Consider the following 23,748-nt stretch of genomic DNA (forward strand, 5'->3'; position numbering starts at 1 on the left):
CACCACAACCCCATAGTCGCCTTTGACTGGACTTAATGTCCAGGGGTCCTTTACTTTACTGTTTCACCACAAGCAGAGAATTGACTATACAGGTAGTGGCAGGGTGTGTGTTTCTAAATGAACAGATTTCATCACCTACAGGAAGGAGGTGTTGAAAATGTTAAAAAGTTGTTCACAGCTGTATACAACTTTAGGTGAAGAAAAGATAATGGATAGAAGACTGGCAATGAAATACTAATCAAAGCCTTCAGTTCAAATCACTGGTGAAACACATACTATGTGGGAAGGTATATCCACCTTCTTTCATTGTGCAGCCACCTTCTTTAATGGTCCTCAGTGGATTTTGTAAATAGATACAGGTGCATTTAAAACACCAAGAACATGAAGCTGCAGGTGACCTTAGTTTGATGCTGTTTCTACAGCTCAGGTACTAGCTAGCACTGATTGTGCACCATTTATTTTGACAGGTTTCGAAGGAGGTGGACTTGCCCTGCCAGACCCCTAAACTTTGTTGTGAACCATCTGCTTTTTGCTGGCTGAGAGAATGGCTGCTTCTTGAAAGCACTGAAGTGTTGGATAACGGCAGACGAAGTTGATGGACTATATGGAATTGGCGGAAATGACTGGCAAGATCCGAGACCAGGGAGAAGAGTCGGTGGAAGAAGACTGGAAAAAGTTTAAAGACTATTTATAGAAATATTGTAAAATTAAGGAATGTTAGAAGAATGTTGGAATGAAGTTATATGGCTTTAGTAGAAATGTTATAAGGAATTAAGTATAAATAGATTAATAGAGTATTAAAGGGAAAATAAGGTTAAAATGTGTTAAGATAATTATAGGATAGAAAACAGAGGAAGATGGAAAGGAATTGCTGAAACAATTAATAGAAGTGGAATACAAAAAGGGAGGTGTGAGGAGGTCGTTGGAAATAAGTGAATGAAAGATAAGATACTGAAAATATTTGAGGTGTTTTTAAACTGTTTTTGTTTGTTTTTGCTTTGTTTTATTAGTTTAATGTGTTGGTGTTATGTAGTGTTTTTGTATTGTATTTGTATTTGTATTGTTCTTTTTCTTTTCGTTTTTTGTTTTGTTTGTAGTGTTGTTTTGAAAATGTTGGAAAAGTAATAAATATCATTTTTTTAAAAAAACAACATTTTGACAGGTTTCTGTGCTTACCTCTCTTGATTTACTCAGCCTTGTACTATTGCTTCCTGTTTGTTTCTATATACAGTGGTACCTCGGGTTAGGTACTTAAATCGTTCCGGAGGTCCGTTCTTAACCTGAAACTGTGCTTAACCTGAAGCACCACTTTAGCTAATGGGGCCTCCTGCTGCCGCCGCGCCGCTGGAACCCGATTTCTGTTCTTATCCTGAAGCAAAGTTCTTAACCTGAAGCACTATTTCTGGGTTAGCGGAGTGTGTAACCTGAAGCATATGTAACCTGAAGCGTAAGTAACCTGAGGTACCACTGTGTGTGTGTGTGTGTGTGTGTGTGTGTATTTCTTAATAAAATTTCTTAATAAAAAATTTATAATAAAATAAAGTCCCCAAAAGGAGAGAGAAGCTCAAACTAGCTTTAAACCAGGTGTGAAATCTGTCAAAGGCTGCAGCTGCCTAACACATTTCTGCACTGGGGGGAATAGGACTTAGCACTGAATAAACAGGTTGCACAGGTAAGATTGGATTTTCAAAGTGTTTCCACCAATTGTGTTAGGACAGATGCTGGTTCTTTGGGTAAGTCCCCCACCAGCTGACTCCCTCAACCCCCACACAGGAAAGCTTCACAGACAAAACCAGATCCCCTCTCCTCCTTACCCTAAAGTGAAGCAAACAGAGCAACTGTATGAGTCACAAAACACCTACCCTGCTAACTGTCACCCACATGTGACTAGGTTACTGGGGCAACGCCTTCTGGTGAGGAACCGATGTAATGTGTTACCAGAAGGAGGAAATACTGTAAGTGGCAACAGCTTTCTTGCTGTAAACCTGTTGACTGCAGAGAGAGCGAGAGAGAGCGAGAGAGAGAGAGAGCGCGCACCCATCTGCACCCACAGGAAACATGGCCTGAGTTATTGCCCACGGTAAGTGAAGAACAGCTTTATCTAAAGCCCATATGACTTTTGGTTACAAAAGAGCTTTTTCAGTACATGATCAAAGAGAAAGAGGAGCTGGTGTTTCAGCTGCGGTTTTTGTCCCCGTAGATCTATTTTTAATCTTTCCCCTGGCAAAGGGAGAAGGGTGGGATGTGTGTTTGCTGGGTCACACAGCTGCTTCAAGGCACCAATTCCCTGTCAGAGTGAAGAGTTTTAATCCAAACTAAAAACCAGTGGCCAGTTTCCTTGAACTACTTCCAGACTGAAGTATTTCAGGAGCACTCTGGGAAGAACTTATATCCTTCCTTAGGTTCTGTAGTCTACTGCCTTCCACGCATTCCAACCTGATATTTACTTTTAACCCATACATGTTTCTGAGGACCTACTTCATTTTTTTTCTGGTTTATTGCTTATTGTTGTTGGTTCAAACATCATGGTCAAATCAACCACAGAAAAAATATATACACTCATGCAATATTTTAAAAAAACCAACATTGACCAAAATATATATTTACATTAAAATATACCAAAAAAATATAAAAAGGTAAAATAAAGTGAAACACCAAAGGTTAAAAACCTGATACATTAGACCACCTATTAAACCATCCATTCAGAAATTTGTCAGAATCAGATAGCAAATATATGATTTTCACTTGATCATCACCATCACGTATCTTACATAAAAAATTCAGAATAAATTTTGCCTTTGGTTCAGAATACAAAGAGCAGTACAGTAAATAATGATAAAGATATTCTACTGCTGCAGCATCACATATGTAAAACACTGTTCTACCAGTATTTTGCTATTTGTTGTTGTTTACTCGTTTAGTTGTGTCCGACTCTTCATGACCCCATGGACCAGAGCATACCAGGCACTCCTGTCTTCCACTGCCTCCCGCAGTTTGGTCAAACTCTTGTTCATAGCTTCAAGAACACTGTCCAACCATCTTGTCCTCTGTCACCCCCCTTCTCTTTCCCAACATCAGGGTCTTTTCCAAGGAGTCTTCTCTTCTCATGAGGTGGCCAAAGTATTGGAGCCTCAGCTTCAGGATCTGTCCTTCCAGTGAGCACTCAGGGCTGATTTCCTTAAGAATGGAGAGGTGTGATCTTCATGCAGTCCATGGGATCTTCAAGAGTCTCCTCCAGCACCATAATTCAAAAGCATCAATTCTTTGGTGATCAGTCTTCTTTATGGTCCAGCTATCACTTCCATACATATTTTGCTATAGTCCCTCTAAATATTGTGAAGACACAGTCTTGAAATGCAAAGCCAAAAATACTTTTCTAAATGAACTGTTATATAATTCTCCATTACATATGTTGATTTCAGAAAATGTAACTGGAGAGAACAATGATTTCTGGATTTGCCTGTAGAGCTTCTAGGGAATGGAAATCCCCTCAAACTTTCTCTCTTCGAGTCTAATCTAGGGTCCACTTTTTAAGAAGCTGGAGAATTATATCAAAAGCTAAAATTTGTTGTTCACAATTTGCTACCCGGGTAGTCGCCTTATGTGATTGTAGCTGTTGCATATTTTTTTTTTTTTTAGGAATTCTAAAGCTTTCAATATTAAAAAGATTAAAATGGTACATAAGTAAAACCATAAAAATACAAAATTGTACAGGCATAATGTCAGACTCTGCTCTAATACCAACTGCTAGGCAGGGCCATCTTAAGCATATCCAGGGCCATGGTGCAAAGATCCCTCTGACGTCCCCCCCTCCCGTTTCTTAGGCCCATTACCACACTTATTAACAATATGGTTTGAAATCTAATATTGATCAATAGAGCTTTTCCCTTTCCCTTTTTATTTTTCTTCACTATGCATTTGAATGATGGTTGTGGTGCTGCTGAGAGACCCTTAGATCAGGCTATAACCTTGGAAATCTTGGAAATCCAGCTGAAAGCCAATTATCTACCCCTACTGACAATGGTTCTCCCAGATCTCAGGCAGAGAGAGGTCTTTCCTTTCATTTGCTACCTCATCTATGTTTTAGCTGGAGATGGCAGGGATAGAAGGGGGCATCTGTTGTAAGCAAGGCATGTGTCCTGTCATTAGGGATGGAGAAATCTGTTATTTTCTGTTTCTCTCAGTTCCTCATTTTTTCAAATCGTAAGTTGAGTTCTCCACATTTCCACATCAGTTTGCCACTGGCATAGCTCAGTTGGTAGCACATGACACTCTTAAATTTCAGGGCCATGGGTTCAAGCCCCATATTGGGCATAAGATTCCTGCATTGCAGTGGGTTAGACTAGATGGCCCTTGTGGTCCCTTCCACCTCAATGATTCCATTATTTAAATCCACATGCAAATTCATCACCATTTGAGCATTAAAAAATCACCATTTTGGGTGTGAATACACACATGCTTATACGCAGTTTTGCCTAATGCATACATTCCTCTCATATACTCCTAATACTACATTAATAGCCATGACTCCCCCAACCCAAATAATTCTGGGGACTATAGTTTGTTAAACATTCTGGGCATTGTTAGGAGACCCTTAACAAACTACAGTTCCCAGGATTCTTTGTGGAAAACCATGCCTATTGAAGTGGTCTAAGAGCACTTTAAGTGTATGGTGCGGATGTGACCCCAAGCTGCTCCACCTTTTGTGTGACCGACAGTCCTTTAGATATTTGAAGACAGCTCTCCCCATGTCTCCTCTTAACTGTCTCTTCTCCATGATAAACCTACTCAACTCTTTCAACAATTCCTCATAGGACTTTGTACCTGCAGCCATGTCTTTGCTCATTTGCAGCATTTATGTGTAGAGCACGTGAAGTGAAAATTGCTGCAGAATGCACACGCTCCAATTCTGGAATTATTATTTGTTTAAAGGTAGGAGCAGGTGGCAGGGACGAGGGTGGCGCTGTGGGTTAAAGCCTCGGCGCCTAGGACTTGCCGATCGAAAGGTCGGCGTTTCGAATCCCCGCGGCGGGGTGCGCTCCTGTCGTTCGGTCCCAGCGCCTGCCAACCTAGCAGTTTGAAAGCACCTTCGGGTGCAAGTAGATAAATAGGGATGCTTACTAGCGGGAAGGTAAACGGCGTTTCCGTGTGCTGGCTCGCCAGATGCAGCTTGTCACGCTGGCCACGTGACCCGGAAGTGTCTCCGGACAGCGCTGGCTCCCGGCCTATAGAGTGAGATGAGCGCACAACCCCAGAGTCTGTCAAGACTGGCCCGTACGGGCAGGGGTACATTTACTTTACCTTTTAGGAGCAGGTGGCACAATCAGGGTGCCTGACTTTCCAATGCCAGGTGTTGCTGCTGGTTACCTAGTGGGATGAGAGTCAAGAGCATTGAACTGGGGGTGCTGTCATGCTTGCGCGTTGCTGAGCTCCCCGCACCTCACTCCCTCTACCTCTCAGTAACTGGAAGTGACACTTGCTGTTGGGCAGCCAGGCGAATAGTGCTGCCTTGTCCATACAGCCCCACCAACCACTGTTAAAAATGATTTCAGCAAGCCTGGAATGCTGAGCAGAGTGAACTCACTGAACCCTAAGGAAATGGATTGACGGAGCATCCCATCATCACAACCGCAAGTGTTATTTAGGTGTGGCCTTGTAAACTATCTAATTTTTATTAATTTTTCATTAATAAGAATCCAATGTAAACCACATTAATACAATACCAAATCATAATACAATTAAAAGAGCCAATTATCCGATTCCAAATTAAACATTTTGGATGACTTCCCATGTTCTGATTTTTGGCAGATGCTGTTATTCCTTGTGCCTACTCCAATCCTCTTATTTAATCCAAACAATACAATTCCAATGTTGATCCTTTGTTTTAACAAACACTGATGTGATGACTTTCGTTCGTATTTATTCCATAGCCTTTATTTTGCAAGAGGAGTTTAAGTCTTGTAACTTTTGTGTGGAATGCTTTTTTTTAATGTTCATCCTTCCTTTCTTGCTGTACTCAATCATTTTTGGCACACACACACACCCCACTCCAAGGACTGATTTTTGCTGCGTAAAGGCCTCTCGCCATCTTGCGTTTCTCAAAACCAAAAGAGGTCTGGTGTCTGGCCATTACTCCAGGCAGACTTCCAGCATTTTCTTTGATTTCTTTCCCGCCCGATCACAAGCTGATATCTCGCCAACACCATAATAAATCAAAGTTAGAGTCCTCCTTAGAGTTTGGTGGACTATTGCCACCAAACATCCCAAGGTTTCCACATAGTTCTGTTCTTTGAATTAATCCATAAGCATTATAAAGTTCTTGTTAATTCCCTCTTGCATTCCATTAATATTTGCAATCCATTATTAATGACATTCCATAAGTAGCTAATTTTTCTTTGGCGAAGAGTTGCCAAAACATAAAATGGCATATTGAATATATAAAGAGAGAACAAAGGCTCCTCTCTACCAACATACCAATCCAATAACGATGAAAATCTTCTCCAGATCGAGACCTTTGCACTCAGTGGCTGGTTCATTTAGCAGGTTATCTTGTCTCCTTCATTCAGAACATGCTTGTTTCTTAAGTCCAAATTCTGATACATCTTAAAAAACAGGGGGCTTCCGCTTATGGTGGCTGTGTTGCAGAGTTTCCGATACATGCAGTGCTATACACTCAGTGTCCCTGCCCCCCACATTCCATTGGAGTGAGAAGCAGGTATCAGATGAACTGCGAGTGAAAGCTCCCCCCCAACCCCCGCTTTGCAAGGACAATTACTCTCACATTATCCTTAATTGTCTGCATGGCCGGTGTCCGCTATCTTGGGACCGGCTGTTCACCATGGTGATTAGCACCGGAAGTCTGGCTTTGTAAACTATCTAGATGTGGCTGACCAGGAACATATTGCTAATAAAAACAAGAGATGTGGAAAGACTGAGTCATACAAGTTTTTTTTTTGGCAGTAGGAAGTCCTATACAGAGTGCATCAGTTTACAGAGACTGTTTCCTCAAGTTGAACTGGTATGCAAGAAATTTATAGTGATTTTTTCCTCTTGTACATATTTTGTTGTTGCATTTTGTTCTCTACAAAGATATTGAAGATATCTATCTGAAGATATTGAAAGCAATCAGAGTTCTAAAGCAAATAGCACAACTGTCAATCCTGCATCTTCTTCCCAAGAAGCAACAGTAGCAGCCCCACTCCCACTTTTAGTTAATTCTATCTTAAACAAAACAAACCCTCCAGCTGTCAGACTCTGCTTAAATCAAAAATTTTGCTGAGCACTTTCTCCAAACTTTGATGGGTGTGACATTCGTTCCAAAGACTACATAGAACATTCCAGCCATTAAGAGTTGTCAAGCTTATTTTATTCTCATGAGTTAAGCTATGTCACATCTTAATCATTATGAATGGGTCCATTCACAGTAATCAATACAGTCACTCGATCATGTCATACAAATAGTTCACAAGGAGCACTTAGCAAAGCAGAAGATAAACTAGAGGGCATATATTGTTATCCCAGCACTACAACAGCCCCTTCTCTACATCTTCTTTTCACCCAACTCTTCTCTTGTTGCAAACCCCCATTTTCAAAAATTGAAAGCTGAGTTATGTGGACTGCATGCAGAGATTTCCATTTGACTTTCCTTTTATTTCCATGGTCTACAGCCTGCAGCTATGTGGCAGCTAAAATAAGGGAATGCTGCTGCTGCTGTCGGAGCAAAGAGGAGCAACAGCAGGAGCCAAATGAGAAACCAGGTAAGGGGGAACTGGAGACTCTCTGTGGCAGAGATGGGGAACCAGGTGTTGTTCACAACCCTTGGTCATTGGCAGGAGCTGGTGGGAGTTGGAATCTTAACATCTGGAGTGCCATAAGTTTCCAGTCCCTGCAGCTGTGGGCATCTAGTTAAGAAGAACCCTACTGAACCAGACCAAAGGTCCTTCGGGTCCAGCAGCATGACTCCAAAGCAGAAGCCGATCAGATGCTTTCAGGAAGCATGACAAAAATAGCCATTCTCCAAAGGGACTCTTAGAAAAGATGTGTAGCAGAGGTGGAAAATGTGCATAAAAGGGAAAACCACCCCCCACCCCACCCCAAGAAAACAAAGGGCTAGAGCAGAGGTGGGCAATCAATTTCAGGCTGAGGGCCACATTCTCTTCTGGACAACTGTTGCTCCAGGAGAGCAAGAGGTGATATCAGAGTTCAGTGACTCTATCCCAGCCAGTGAAAAATCCCCAAGGACAGTGCAAAGCAGGTGAGGGGGGGGGACTGGGGGAGGGGCTGCTGCCTGAGAAGAGTTGCAAGGGCCAGCTAGAGAGGCCTGGAGGTCTGCATTTGGCTCCCAGGCTGGAGGTTCTCCCAGTGAGAAGGAAGTTTGCAATGTTTTTGTATTTTTCCATTTAGAAAAAAAGGTGAAAAGAGGAGGAGAGTGTTAGAAGCGTATGAGATTATGTGGAGAAAGTGGATAGGGAGAATGTTCCCCACCCCTCCATAGTTCATAATACTTGAACAAAGTGGGGGAGGCTTCCAAGGCAGCTGAACCATGGGATTCAGCCGAATCCCAAATTCAGCACAAACTGGCTACTAATTGCTTCTAATTTTCCCTCCCTCTGTACAAGTAACTACATGACACGCCTCATCTGGAAGAGCTGAGCCACCAGCAACATGTACCCTTCCCGTCCAAAGTCAGCCTATTAGAAGATGACGCTAAAAGCCTACAAGGAGCGTCTTCCCTGGGACAAGATCCTGCACTGCTTCCCCTCAAGCAACTATGATGTCAGCAAGTCCACACCCTCTTGCATCATCACAGACCATAATGAAGACAGATTCACAAACTCCTCTTTCAGCGGAGATGAATGTGTCTGAAAACCCTCTGCCTGTGATGCCCGTAGATAGTTATAAAATTATTAAATGATTTAATTGGAAGTGAAATGAAAAGGAAATTGTACTAATTAAAACTATGTTATATTGTTATTAGTCTTTGGTGGTTTTTTATTTTCCCCATCGAAAATTATGAGTTGCACTGCAAAAGCACAAATGCAGTACGGTGAAATAGCCTGCAATTACTTTGCATGACAAGTGCATAGCATGACTATTACAGCAAATATCACAGGGTGGTCTGGAAAACTTGTAAAGTCCACTTCAGCCCACACTTTCAACTCTGTGTGTGGGAAGTGTTTATGATATACCGATAGCTCATGGATAACAGTTCATGCTTCCAGGAATGACAGTCATGGGTTCATGACCTCCTGATATTTCTGCTTGAAGAAACTCAAGAGTCAGGGTCTTTGCAAGGGGAAAAACCAAAACGCAACGGAATGCCCCATGGGAAATATCTCGCCCTATATTGTCAAAAGGGGCCCAGGAAAGTGAAATAATGCTGAAACCAGGGAGGCTACTCTTCTGGGCAAAGTAGGGCATAGCCCTGCCAAGGTTCTGAACCCAAAAAACCTTCCCAGGCTATGGTGCAGTCTTCTTTCTGTTGCACACAATAACATCACTGCATTTCCAATGACTGAAGGACTTCTGTATACAGTGGTACCTCGGGTTAAGAACTTAAATCGTTCCGGACATCCGTTCTTAACCTGAAACTGTTCTTAACCTGAGGTACCACTTTAGCTAATGGGGCCTCCCGCTGCCACTGCACCGCCGGAGCACGATTTCTGTTCTCATCTTGAAGCAAAGTTACTAACCTGAGGTACTGTTTCTGGGTTAGTGGTGTCTGTAACCTGAAGCGTCCATAACCTGAGGTACCACTGTATCTTCTCTGCTTAGCCAGTCATAAAAATCACCAGCAGTAGATGTCACCCCTGTCTCCAAGGAGAGGAAACAGTTAGGTGTGTGTTGCAGGTAGGTGGGGATCCCAAGCAACTATCTCACACAGAAAGAGCAAAGGAGGGAGGGTAAAAATATTATTGTCCCTTTACCCTGCTTTTGCCTCTCTCGGAAGCTATGCCGCTATGTGAGGGGGCGGGGGGCATCTCTCATCGGCCACCCTAAGCCATCCTGCAGCGGTTTGCTCTTTTGCATCTGCACACATCATTCATTTCCTGCCTGGCTTGCTGCAGCAACAGAAAAGACAAGATCCTTCTTTGCAACGGAATGTCCTGTGGGAAATATCTTCCACTATTGTTACCCAACAGGAGCCATGGAAAGCAAAATATTGCAAAATCGCACAAGCGATTTGTGATCATCTCTTATTGACATGGCTTGTTGGATGTCTGCACAGGAGGTTGGAGAAATTTTGCCAGTACTGTGCTAGGCAGGCCATTGATTTCATTTCACAGTAGCTCCTTAAGGGAGATGACAAAAATGCATCCAGAAAATTACTGCTGGACACTTGTTGCATATGGAGAACAATGGTGGTGGCTACTTTTATATTTGTACCCCACCTCTTTGCCTGGCAGGTAGTCAAGGAGGCTTACTGATAAAAAATAAACACAGCTAAAATCACAGAAAAACTAATCATTAAAATTACATTTTATAAAATAAAATATAATTAAAGCTATATGGTCTAAACCACAGAACCTAGGGCTTGCCAATCAGAAGGCCGGCGGTTCAAATCCCTGCGACGGGGTGAGCCCCCATTGTTTAGTCCCAGCTCCTGCCAACCTAGCAGTTCGAAAGCACACCAGTGCAAGTAGATAAATAGGTACCGCTCTGGTGGGAAGGTAAACAGCGTTTCCCTGCGCTGCTCTGGTTCGCCAGAAGCGGCTTAGTCATGCTGGCCACATGACCCGGAAGCTGTCTGCGGACAAATGCTGGCTCCCTCAGCATATAGAGCAAGATAAGCGCGCAACCCCAGAGTCGTCCACGACTGGACCTAACGGTCAGAGGTCCCTGTACCTTTACCTTTACAATAAAAAATAGCTTGAATGAAAAACAGCACAGCACCAGCCCTTTCATTAAAAGCAGTCACCTTCCCAAAGCCTATTGGAACAAGACTTTACCTGTCAGCAGAAACACCACGAGGGAGCCAGCCTGGCTTCTCTGGAGAGGGAGTTTCAGAGTCTGGCAGCAGCTAGCAAGAAGGTCCTCTCCTACATCCCCACCAAGTATGCCTGTCAGGATGGTGGGACCAAGAGAAAGATCTCCCTTGAAGCTCTTGAAACCTGGGCAGGTTCTTATGAGGGAATGTGGTGTTTCAGATAGCTTGGACCTAATCCATATAGGTCATATAACCAGCCCGGGACAGCAATCTGGCAGCTCTTTGAGCCAGCTGAAGTTTTTGAGCACTTTTCAAAGGCAATCCTATGTAGAGCATGTTACAGCAATGCAAATAGTGCATAACTAAGGTGTGTGTCACTGTGGCCAATTCAGACAACCATGTGAAATAATTCCCCCAGTTTGCAAGTTCTAGGTCTCCATTCTGGTTAATACTGTGCATAATGCAAAGGGCTACATCATCCACCACTGGTCACCTCAGCTTGAACCAAGAGGATCTCTTTGCCAGCACTGTCATCTCGATGAATTGGCACAGGCATGGGGTGTGGTTGAGTGATACATGTCGTCTTGCAGCGACCTCTGTGAGCTGACCACTGACCAGAAGTCTGATGTAGCAGCCACTGAAGATTGCCAATAGCTGATGGGCCATCACCTAAAATCAGTCAAGCATCAACATTTATTGATGATGTAAGAACATAGGAAGCAGCTGTTATACCAAGTCAGACCAGTTGTCCATCTAGCCCAGTGATGCCTACACCAATCTGTAGCTCAAATAGCACTTCATGTGCTGTCCCTGAAAGTTTGTGCTAGAAGTGGAGAACATTTTCTGACCAGCAAGTCAAATCCTTATATCCCCAACCCAGAGGCCATCTACCTGTCAGTCATCTGACATCAATATGGTACCAGGTTATACTGAACTCTGAAGCCCTGACTATGGGGTCTCAGTGTGGAATTGTTTGAAAGCTCTTTTGCAACCAGAACTTTGTTGCTCTTTGAACAGCACAGGACTCTTTGCAAAAGGGCTTTCAAACAGCCCAACATTGAGCTTTGACTGCACATGGCTGTTTCCAGTAGGGGAAGAGGCATGATCAGCCTAATGGTGCAGGATTTAATTCCTACTCATCAGCTGGTGAGAGGAGATTAAACCCTGCTGCTTCAGCTATGTGTCCCAGTTCCCAATAGAGTAACTGATGCATGCAGCCAATTCAGAATCAAACCCCTCCCACCAATGGAATGGCATCAGTGGGCATAGTTTCTGAAATAATGGCCTCACAGGCCAAGATTGGCCTATCCCCAACCCTGGCTTATGTCATAATAAACCACCTCTCCCCAAAATTTCCCACTGGAGTCTTTCCCAGTGCTGGAGGTTGAACCTGAGACCTTCCATACACAAAGCAGGTGCTCTACCACTCACCTGTGGCCCTTTCCCTTCTCCAAACCCAGATATTCTGAGCTCTTTGCTTCTATATTACACAACTGTGAACCCGGTCTTTGGGTGGGTGTTTGATTTTCGTTGTTGTGTATACTGTGTATATACGGACAATGACAATAAATTTATCTATCTATCTATCTATCTATCTATCTATCTATCTAGCCTCCAATGGCTTTTTAATCCCATTTCATTTAACATTATTGACAACTTAAACATTTCCAGCACCTCCCATCATTTACATCATTAATTCTTATTAGGTTTACATCTACCTTTCCAAACTTTCATGTACATTACACTTGCTAGTGTTAATATACAGTGGTGCCTCGCAAGACGAAAAGAATCCGTTCTGTGATTCTCTTCGTCTAGCGGTTTTTTCGTCTTGTGAAGCAACCCTATTAGCGGCTTAGCGGATTAGCGCTATTAGCGGTTATTAAAGGCTTAGCGGCTTAGCTGCTAAAAGGCTATTAGCGGCTTAGAAAAAGGGGGGGGAGCGGGGGGGAAATCGCAAGACTTGCAAGACGTTTTCGTCTTGTGAAGCAAGCCCATAGGGAAAATCGTCTTGCGAAGCAACTCAAAAACGGAAAACCCTTTCGTCTAGCGGGTTTTCCGTCTTGCGAGGCATTCGTCTTGCGGGGCACCACTGTACACAGTACCCTAGTTATTACTGTTGTTATTACCTACTCCTCACTGTGAGGTCCAAGGGTGGGTTACAACTTTGAAACACAAAGTCTAAAACAACTTAAAATAACCAAAAGGTGTGTCCTAAAAGTTTCTTGAAAAGTTTCTGAATTTAAAAAAAAATAAAATTAAAAATTCCTTTAAGAATTCAAATATTCATTGAATGTCCCTTGCTTATCCACATCATTTAAAAGGCATAATAATATATCATTGGCCCTACATTTTATTTTAAATATTTCTTAAACATTTATAAATGAGCAGTAGTGCCTGGTGCCCCCTTGGGACTGGTAGGACAATAGGTATAGAATACAAAAGTAGGGTGGTGCTGGAGCCAATGACTGATAAAGGCACTAGGTTCTAGTTTTGCCTCCATCCTCCTCCCTGCTGAGGTCTAGGAGGCCAACCTTGAGACTAAGGAGGAGAAAGAAACTAACAGGCAGTGCCACCTTCTGGACAGTTTATAAGTAAGAAATCAGGCAGGTATGGGCTGGCTGAGTACAGAGGCTGGTGAAGATCCACCTCAGCACTCCCCCAACACCAAACCTTTTTACAGACACCTTCAATGAGTTCTTACCTCAGGGGCTCCATCTGGGACAAGCTGGAGGAACTCTCGGTATGCCAAGGCACTTTGGGTGCTGTCCTTTCTCTCGGGCAGCAGTTCAGAATCTTCTGAAGAAATTCCCAGGCCTTTTTCCTGACTTGGAAGGATGGGAGTCTCTATTACAATGCAGAGTTCTTTCAGGTTGTGCTTCAGAGCAGACTGAAAAGGAGCCGGGAGGAGCAGATTTGCAGGACAGTGATATTATTCTGCATCACCCAGAAAAGCACATTCTGCAGCAATCAGCTAACAGAAAAGCACATTCTGCAGCAATCAGCTAACAGAAAAGGACATTCTGCAGCAATCAGCTAACAACAATGATCAGCTGAATCCCTTTGGGTCCCTTCCAACTCTACAATTCTATGGTTTTATCTTCCATTCCCACAACGGAATTTCCCCTTCCTCTTCTGTCTCCTCTCTCCATGTGAGTCCTGACACACAAAATTGCTCTGAAGGTCCCGGTGGCACTGAGGGCATGCAGAGACAGGAGAGGGAACAGAAGTTCTGTTTTGTGAGCAGAAACCATTCTGCTTTCGCTAGGAATTTGTTGGATACAATTCAGTAGCAACATAGGCCACATTCGTACCATCCATAAAGCACTATGCTACCACTTTCAACAGTTGAGGCTTCCCATAAAGGATTATTGGAACTCTAATTTGTTAAGGGTACTTCAGAAAGCTACAATATTCAGGAGTTACCTATGAGGAGGGATTGATGCTTAAACCATTCTGAGAATTGTAGCTCTGGAAGGGATAAATTAACAAGTCTCAGTACCCTTAGCAAACTACAGGCTCCCAGAAGCTATGACTGCTTAAGGTGGTATCATAGTGCTTTAAATGGATGGTGTGAATATGGCCATAATCACACAAATGAATATGAGTGTTGTTAAGGATGACAGCATCCACTCAGAGTAGACACATAAAAATTAAGAGAACCAAGTCATGTCCAACAATTTCAATGGGTCCATAGGCACCAACTCTATGCCCCACCCCAAAGTATGTGAGGACATGGCAGCCCCCCCCCCACCTTGAGGAGTCAGGCCTTGTCAGGCCTCCCCACAGCCGCGAAGGGCACCAGGCCTCCTCCTGATGTGTGTGACATCACATGTGACGTCACACACATGCAACAAGCCCACCCTCTCAATGCTGGGCAGAACTCGGCACCTATGAATGGGTCTACCCTGTGCAGGACTAACATTGGATACAACTTTGAATCTTTATTGAAGTGCCACTAGTGGTTCCAAGTGAGTAATGAATTTGGGGGGATTGAATGGGAGGAGGATGGTGATCTAGGTGACTGGGTAGGATGTTAACTTGGGAAAATAAACTGCTGTGAGATTACTTTATAAAGAAATGACTTGGGGATCATCAATGGGGGCAGCTGAACTGATCTTAAGCACAATCTGTCAGGAAATTATTTGGACACAAATGAATTGAAGAGGAAGCAATATGGGGTGACCCAGAGCAGGATGCAAATTAATGGAAGAATATCCCTATGGTGATTTGGTGCCAGGGCTGCTTCGGCTACACAGGGAACCAGAACTTAGAAAATGGAGATGGATATTGTGTGTGTGTGTGTGTGTGTGCGCGCGTGTGTGCGCGCGCGTGCGTGCGCACCGGAGGTTCCTGGTGTCTACCAGGCAGAGGCACCATGTTGCCCCCAAGATTGAGTGGGTTGGCGCATGTTGCACATGCCCCCTATGCTGTGTAGGCCAGACCGTTGCAGCCTAGAGGAAGGCTGTGTCAGCCTGCGTGGTGTCAAGAGATGCCAGGCAGGAGCAGCCTTCCACAATCTGTGCCGGTCCTTGCTTGCATCAGAAGATGCTGTGCAGGCTAGTGCAACCTCTCGCCAGGCTGCACCTGTCCCCACAGCATCTCCCGACACTATGCAGGCTAGTGCAGCCTTCTGCTAGGTCACGCTGGTCCCCACAGTCTCAGGAGATGCTGAGCAGGCTGGTGCAACCTCACTCCAGGCCACCCTTGGTCCCTGCAGTGTCTCCTGGCACTGTGCAGGCTGGTGCAGCCTTCCATTGAGGCTGTGCTTTGCTCAGCTAGACCTCGTCCACCCGCTCAATATTTGGGGGCTGAGTCCCCTGTTAAGGAATATTGAGGGGGCTGATGACATCTCTGTCTCCTGGAGTTGGCGTGCCTGCTCCTGTGAGAAAGCAAGGAGCCTAGCAGTAGATAGTGTCAGTCAATTGTTCCCTCCTGCTCTCAGTCATGAAGAGGGGAAGGAGATGAAACATCTTCTTCTCCCACCCCCTTGTGCCTTTATGTTTACTTGGGTTTCAGCCTTGTTCCCTGAATTGATTCAGGTCCAGATCCAGGCTAAGTGATCTCCACATCTGCCTGGATTGGGTCCCCAGATCCTGGGGGGTGGAGACTGAGGGGTTGTACACAGTCTTACTAAACAAGATTCTTCAGTGTGATCCAGCAGTGATGTTATTTCAAAAACTCTGCAAAAATACTGAATTTCTTTTTTGAAAAAGTGACTAGCTAACTAACTTTAGAATGACATATTTAATGAAAATGATAGACACCTGTCCCAAATAGTTAAATGACTAAACAGACTCCATTGACTGAATTCTGTATATTTAATTTGTTATAACCCACAACCTAGTTTTAAGAGCAATGAGTCAGTGTCTTACTTTGGTGGTGGTGGTGGTGGTGGTTTAAAACATGATAACATCCACCAGCTGGATTCTGGTAATTCTGAAGAATATTTCTGTGCCTGATATAATTGCAGGCAATTCTCTGTATGGTTGACTTGAGAAAGAGGATGATGGCTGTTTGCTTATTCACACCCATTTGGAAGATGGAGCTCAAATTATTTTATTTGTTTTGTTTGTTGTCCCCAATGTTTTGTTTTTTTTCCAGCTATGCCACTAACAGTTTCGGCAGCATGGCTTCCTTGGAAACCTTCTACCTTAAAACAAAACAAAAACCCTCCAATCATCACTCACCTTCTCATTCCTCTTAATTTCTGCCAGAGAGTCTGCTAAGAATTGAAGGCATGGCCCCACGTCAAAATGAACAAACCAGAGCTGATGGGGGAAGTCAAGGAAAACAGCCCAGCCATACACAAATTATGGTAAATGATGAAATTCTATGCAACTCTCTATATTGCTTACTGCAGAAAAGGATTGATGTTGCCTACTTATTCACACCCTTTTGTAAGAAGGAGCTCAGCTTGTTTTAATTGTTTTACTCTTATGTAGTAATCTGTACTAATACCACCACCTATGGACAAATTATGGTACTGGATATATCATGGCAAGTAAAGAATGTATGATGTTAAGCTATAGCTGGAGAGAAGCCTCAGGCCCCAGAATGAATGTGACTCTCCAGGCCTCTCTATCTTTCCTTTTGAACTTTCTCCAGGCCACACCTCATTGGCCCTGCTTTGCTCCATGAGGGCTGTATCCAGTGTTCTCTGTCTACTAGCACAAGGGCTCCTGCGCCAGCAGTTGGGTGAGACTGTAATGCTGTGCAGCAGAGGGATCCAACATGACAGTTAGAATAGTGGAAAAACAATGTGCAATAAATTGTGCCATCTAGTGGGCAATCTATTGGACGTGGGTGGCGCTGTGGGTTAAACCACAGAGGCTAGGGCTTGCCGATCAGAAGGTAGGCAGTTCGAATCCCCACGACGGGGTGAGCTCCCGTTGCTCGGTCCCTGCTCCTGCCAACCTAGCAGTTTGAAAGCACATCAAAGTGCAAGTAGATAAATAGGTACCACTCCGGCAGGAAGGTAAAAGGTGTTTCCGTGTGCTGCTCTGATTCACCAGAAGTGGCTTAGTCATGCTGGCCACATGATCCGGAAGCTGTACGCCGGCTCCCTCAGCCAATAAAGCGAGATGAGCGCCGCAACCCCAGAGTCGGCCACGACTGGACCTAACAGTCAGCGGTCCCTTTACCTTTATTGGGCAACATAGGTACATTCTCTTGCACAATGATGTTCTGCTGGTACAAAACATTTTGCCAGTGGAACAAATGTACTGCTATGTGTCTTTAACTCCCTCTGGAATTCGCCAATAACGATTTGCCACCCAGCCTCTCCCGGCTTTTCTGCAAAAGGCTACTTCATCTTGGTGACCGGACACAAACCAGTTAACTCTGAAACATTCTGTCCGTTGTGGACCTTGGTTTCTCACAGCCACCCATTTGTGGTGGGGGTATTGTGATATGCAGGATCATTCGCACCTCCTTCCCCCTTCATAGCCAAAGTGGACTTTGCAGTGGGAAACCACACTCCACTCTGGTTTGCTGCATTCCTTCCCACTCAGAACAAGCTTTTCTGTACCAGGAAACTCCGAATCAAAGAGTGTGGTGTTGAAGTCAGCCTGAGCTTCATGCCGTCATCAGGCACATGTGATGGGGAACTTCTTCCTCTGCCTTTCTGAGAAATGCAAGAGTTGTTCATGGGAATCGGTGGGGCTCCTGCTATTGTTTGAGCCAAGAAGTTTGCTGCTGATAGCAAGATGTTGAAGAACCCCACAAGACCTCCTTCCTTTGGCCTGCAGGAGCCAGTTCTGTCAGGCAGAAGCTGCCACAGGGGTCTGGCCACCGTCCTGTTAAAACCATTCTCTTACTTAATTTCTAGGGGTGTTTTGGTTTCTCTTTCATAATTGAGCGTTGCATTTTTAATTTTTTTTTTAAAAATGGCTCTCAGCCCAGCCTGACCTTTTGGACGCCTGTGAGTCAGATTGCTGATTCCTCTGGCCCATAAATGGGTTGTCACTGTTTGGATAGGCCCTTTTCTTTGATGTGAAGCTTCTGTGTTCAGCTACAGTTTTGTTTTCACCCCACCTCATATTTACAGCCAACTCTCATGTCTTCTTTCGAGTTGCTAGAACCTTTTCTCCTCCTGACTTCAGGAGCTTGCAGAGAGTGAGATGACTGCATAACCAAACGTTTTCTCTTGCATTTTGTGGGAGGGCTGGGTTCCTCTCTTCCAGCTGATTCTATTGCCTTTGTGGCTTGAACCCTATTCTTGGGGTGTCAACTTACAAGTGCTCATATCCAGGCTGGAGGAATAAATGGCTGTGTGTTTAAACCCAATTTTGTTGGGGTGGTCCTGCTAATTCTGGACTCTCTCCAGAGCTGCAGAAGTAAATAGCAAACTTTTATTTTATTTTATTTTAAGATGGAACATTGTTTTCCTTGGGATGGGGCCAAAGAGGACTTTTAATCTTCTCCAACCCTTCAAGATAACCATGATTACAGCCAGTCTTCCTTTATGATATGATTTGTTTTAGCACTGAACTGAGCAACACTGGTGTTATTTAAATTCCCATTGTTGCTTTCGCCCAAGGATCTTTTGGGGCTCTTTTAAAACCAAGATCCATTCCTTTCCTGTGTGTGACATCTTCTAACAATCTGCTTTTCACTGGGCAACTTCCGGGGAACATCTTTAAAGGGTCTGCAAAAATATTTTCAAATGCAGAGCAAAAATGGCCACTTGGTAGCCAATTTGGTTCACTAGTTTTTTCTTCCTTATTCTAGTTTTCCAGGCTCTCTCACAAAGACCACAAGCATCCATGAACACTTTCCTGCTGCAGTCGCTAGGGCATGTGTATTCTTTATCCTGTATCTCTCCCCCAACCCTCCGTTTGGGGATGGTGGTGTTTTTTCATTGGCTCTTGATCATGATTCCCCCCTCCCCCTTCTCCCTTTCCTGTGCCATCTGAACAGTACTGACCCGTAGCGGAAAGAAAAGTTTGTTAGCTGATTCATCTTTTCTTTTTTAAATGTTTAACGGCATGTAATCCTTTTGCTTTAATTTTTTTTTAACAAAAAAGCCTTCAATAAACACGGACCTGATTATTAGACTCAAAAACAAACAAAGACACCAAAAAGACTTAGCACTACATTGGATACAACCCCAAGTGTTCACCTGGCTGGAATGCATATCTGAACTCCGATAATGCCTTTGACTTGCCTGGATTGAGGTTAAAGCGGAGTGGGTGAGCAGGTGCAGAAACTAGCCTACTTTGTAAAGGAAAACATTTACATTTGTACGGATGCCCCTGGTCTCGCCCACCACTAGCACGTGGTCCCCAGAAGACTGCCCAGAAGAGAATGAGGTCCTTCATCAGCCAAAGGTCCCCACCCTTATTTTATTATATCACTATATTCAGAGGTAAATATAGGGTGAGTTCTTAAGTGACAAAACTGAAACTTCAGTTCTCCCTGACATACAGAGATTTGGCATTCTTTCAATCTGAAAAAGGATACCTGTGGAACACTACATTGCTTCTCCGGCATATTTGTGAACCCCACCAGGAATTTGTTTTTCATGAAAGCTTCGTTGGCAGCGGCTAGTCTCATGTCTGTACTTACATTCAGCTGTTAAATGAGAAGGAGAAGGAAGGGAATTAAAGGTCTCAACCACAGGATGCCCAGTGGAGGCAAGAGGGAAGCCATACCACAGTCTCATGGGCATAGGCAGTTTAACAAGCTGGTTTAACAGTCATTCCCCACAATTTTCAAAGGGGAACATAGAAAGCTGCCTTCTGCTGCATCAAGCCATTGGTCCATCTAGTACAGAATTGTATACACTGACTGGCATCAGCTCTTCAGGATTTCAGACAGGGGACATTCCCATCCCTACCTGGAGATACTGGAGTGAAACCTGGGACCTTCTGAATGCAGCCAGGTGCTCTGCCACTGAATTGTGGCTCCTTATAGGAAGCTGTGGGACGCGGGTGGCGCTGTGGGTAAAACCCCAGTGCCTAGGACTTGCCAATCGTATGGTCAGCGGTTCAAATCCCCACGGCGGGGTGAGCTCCCGTCGTTCGGTCCCAGCTCCTGCCCACCTAGCAGTTCGAAAGCACCCTTAAGTGCAAGTAGATAAATAGGTACCGCTTTATAGCGGGAAGGTAAACGGCGTTTCCGTGTGCTGCGCTGGTGCTGCTCGTCAGAGCAGCTTTGTCACGCTGGCCACGTGACCCGGAAGTGTCTCCGGACAGCGCTGGCCCCTGGCCTCTTAAGCGAGATGGGCGCGCAACCCTAGAGTCGGACACAACTGGCCCGTACGGGCAGGGGTACCTTTACCTTTACCTTTTATAAGAAGCTGTCTTCTCCTGAGTCAATGGTCCATCTAGATTTGTATCATCTACACTGCGTGGCACTGGCTCGCCTAAGTTTCCTTCCAGCCCTGCCCAAGGATTGGACCTGGGACCTTCTGCATACAAAGCAGATGTTGTACCACTGAGTTAGAGCTCTCCCACTTAAAAGATAGGAACAGGTGGACCAATGGTTCAGACCCAGTTATAAGACAGCCTTATAACTGCATCTGGCCATCAGTCCATCTGGTTCAGTATTGTTCATGTTGACTGGCAGTGGCTCTCCCAAGATTTCAGGCAGGGAGTATTCCCAGCTGCACCTGGCGATGCTGGGGTGCTTCTTCATGAAAAACTTGGTTCTCTGTTGCTGAGCTATAACTCTTCAGGGTGGGAAGATTTGAGCTGAGTTGAGCTGACAGTGGGAACAATTCCAGCTAGGACTGTGATGAGGTGGGTGCAACAAATGGGGTTGTAATGCGCAGGCACCCTCTAAAGCAATTGCTTTGCAAGATGTGAGCCAACCTCTTCTTGCTTTTCAGGCATTGCTTATGACATTTATTTCAGTGAATGAAAGTTGAACTGAATAGGCTCCATTGGGTTCTGTTTTTAATTTGTGATTATCTGAATATGAATCCCTAATACCTGCTGGTCATCATGGAAATCATAACTGCAGACATGTCTCAACTCGTCTTACCTTCCTTTGATGTTGATGAATTGTGAGTCTGACGATCAAGGCAGCCACTAGGGCAACTGCAGTGGCCAAAATACTGATTTCCCAGGGTTGTGCTACAGAATATATCTGCAGGGTGGAAAAAAGATTGATCCAGAGGGTCACGTAGAAAACCTGAAAGGAGAAACACAATATTTATCTAATAAAATAGAGGTGAGCAACTTTTTACAAACCAAGGGCCTCATTTGCTTCTGGTCAAACTTCTGGGAGCCAAGTGCCAGAAGGGGGGTGGGGGGTGGGGGAGAGAAGCTAAATAGGGCAGAACAATGAATGTAAATTTTATCTTCATACAGTTGTCTGATTGCTACAACCACTCACACACCCCTCTGTATTCTCCAGCCATGCAAACAAAAATCATAATTGGAGTTACTGGGCACATTCCTGAGGAGAATTCTGAGGGCCAAGAAGAGAGGTCTAGAGGGCCACATTTGACCAATGGGCCTCTGGTTCCCCACACCTGCAATACATATATAGTCATTTTAGACCCTAGCAAACCCACATGCCCCAACTCTCACTGAAGCAATATGGTGCTTACCACAGCAATTGAGATCGCAAATGCTCTGGAGTTGTAGAAAAGGTGCTTTCTCACCTCTGGTTCTAGCACTGCACACTGAATCAATTTTTTCCACTGGTCAGCTGTCACCTGCATAAGCAACAGCAGCATGGTCATTTGATGTATGCCCAAATGCAATGGACACAATCCCATAACAGCATGAAGTGAGCATAAATTCACTGTCATGCTTTGGACTGTGGCCAAGAAGAGCAATTGGAACTAAGAAATGTGTGAAGGGCTGCTCACCCCACAAAGTGGATCAAGCCGATCCCTTCTGCCGATTTCCCCCCCTTTCCTCTACCATTCTGCCTCCTCTTCCTCCTCACCAAAGGCCAGCCCACCCGTGAGGCAAAGTGCAGCAACCACCTTAGATGCAGATCCTCAGGGGCGACAGATTCAGCCTCCAAGGAATTCCTTGGCCACTGCTACAGTGGCAGCGGTGGCTGTGGTACACTCCTTGGAAGCCGGATCTGCTGCTTCCTCAGCAGCCTCCTGCCTCACAATGTTACCTCCTTATCAGCTTCTCCGCAAATAGGAAGCATTGCTGGTCTCTCTACTCCTCTAGTGAGGAAATGGTAGGGGTTGCCCCCTGGGTTATGCACTTGCCTGGTTTGATTCAGGGCACACACCCAAACCAGACTTCAGCTGTCTGGTAAGGTTGATTTGACTCACTGCCTTGTTCCCAATGTAGATCTTTACCCCCCCCCCCTGATCTTAATGGGAATCTCCACTGCCCCCTTCTTCTCTGGTGTGTGTGGGAGGGAGAGAGGTACTTTGTGGTTCACCTCAGGTGCCAGACTGTCTTGGGCCTGCCCTGTCCCCATCTTCCTCCTCATGTCCTTCCTCTTCCTCCTGTTCTTTATGACCATGACACCATCCCACCTCCCACTCACCCGCAAAACTAATGTGAACAAAGGAAGAAGAAGAAGAAGAAGAAGAAGAAGAAGAAGAAGAAGAAGAAGAAGAAGAAGAAGAAATAATGCCTAAAACCCTGCTGTCCCCAGCCAAGGCCGGGCTCAGGGCAGCTAACACCAAATATATAATACATTAAAAACACAAAATCAAACGACTGATTAAAACACAGCTCAAAATCACAGTAAAATCAATATAAAATGAAGTGGCAACCCACGAATCACAGCCATGAAGGTCGGAATATTAAATGTTCACCAGGCCTGGTCACTCGTGCTGGTCCCATATGGGCCGATAGAAAGCGCCAAGGGGGCCACTTACATACAGGGTTTCATGGGGAAAGGGGGGTCAGACGGGGCCCAGACCAAAGGCCTGGCAGAACAGCTGCATCTTGCAGGCCCTGCGGATTAGATTGGATTGATCTTTATTACGGCCATTGGCCCGTTACCCGACAGTTTCCCATACCAACATATTATACTTAAACCTTACAAAGATGTCACATCCTGCAGGGCCCTGGTCTCTTGTGACAGAGCATTCCACCAAGCTGGGGCCAGGGCTGAAAAGTCCCAGGCCCTGGTCGAGGCCAGTCTAACCTCCTTGAGGCCTAGGACCTCCAAAGTATTATTATTTGTGGACCGTAAGGTCCTCTGCTGGGCATGCCAGGAGAGGTGGTCCCGTAGGTACGAGGGTCCTAGGTAAGTCAAAAGTCCTACTAAGCATAAGAGCTTAAGAGCATAAGAAGAGACTTTGTGGATCAGGCCAATTGTCCACCTTATCCAGCATCCTTTTTTCACAGGGGCCAACCAGATGTCTGTGGGAAACCTGCAAGCAGGATTTG

At 44.7% G+C, this 23,748-nt stretch overlaps 1 protein-coding gene and 1 long non-coding RNA gene across 2 annotated transcripts in view; one reads left to right on the top strand and one right to left on the bottom strand.

Moving 5' to 3' along the window:
- On the top strand, positions 1-8,973 carry LOC114589364 (uncharacterized). The gene is made up of 5 exons (XR_003704646.2): positions 1-92; positions 468-675; positions 1,892-2,080; positions 7,668-7,757; positions 8,619-8,973. It is a non-coding gene; the product is annotated as an uncharacterized LOC114589364 (long non-coding RNA).
- The window catches only part of TMEM268 (transmembrane protein 268), a 20,511-nt gene continuing 4,420 nt past the window's right edge, over positions 7,658-23,748 (bottom strand). The window contains exons 4-9 of the mRNA XM_077922256.1: positions 21,984-22,091; positions 21,413-21,562; positions 19,889-19,999; positions 16,615-16,695; positions 13,629-13,814; positions 7,658-11,596 (exon numbers count right to left, since the gene is read on the bottom strand). Of these exons, the coding sequence (XP_077778382.1) occupies positions 11,417-11,596; positions 13,629-13,814; positions 16,615-16,695; positions 19,889-19,999; positions 21,413-21,562; positions 21,984-22,091 (816 nt within the window). The 3' untranslated portion in view covers positions 7,658-11,416. The remainder of the gene's footprint in view (positions 11,597-13,628; positions 13,815-16,614; positions 16,696-19,888; positions 20,000-21,412; positions 21,563-21,983; positions 22,092-23,748) is intronic.

This window comes from Podarcis muralis, chromosome Z (assembly GCF_964188315.1).
Source record: "Podarcis muralis chromosome Z, rPodMur119.hap1.1, whole genome shotgun sequence".
Classification (NCBI taxonomy): Eukaryota; Metazoa; Chordata; class Lepidosauria; order Squamata; family Lacertidae; genus Podarcis; species Podarcis muralis.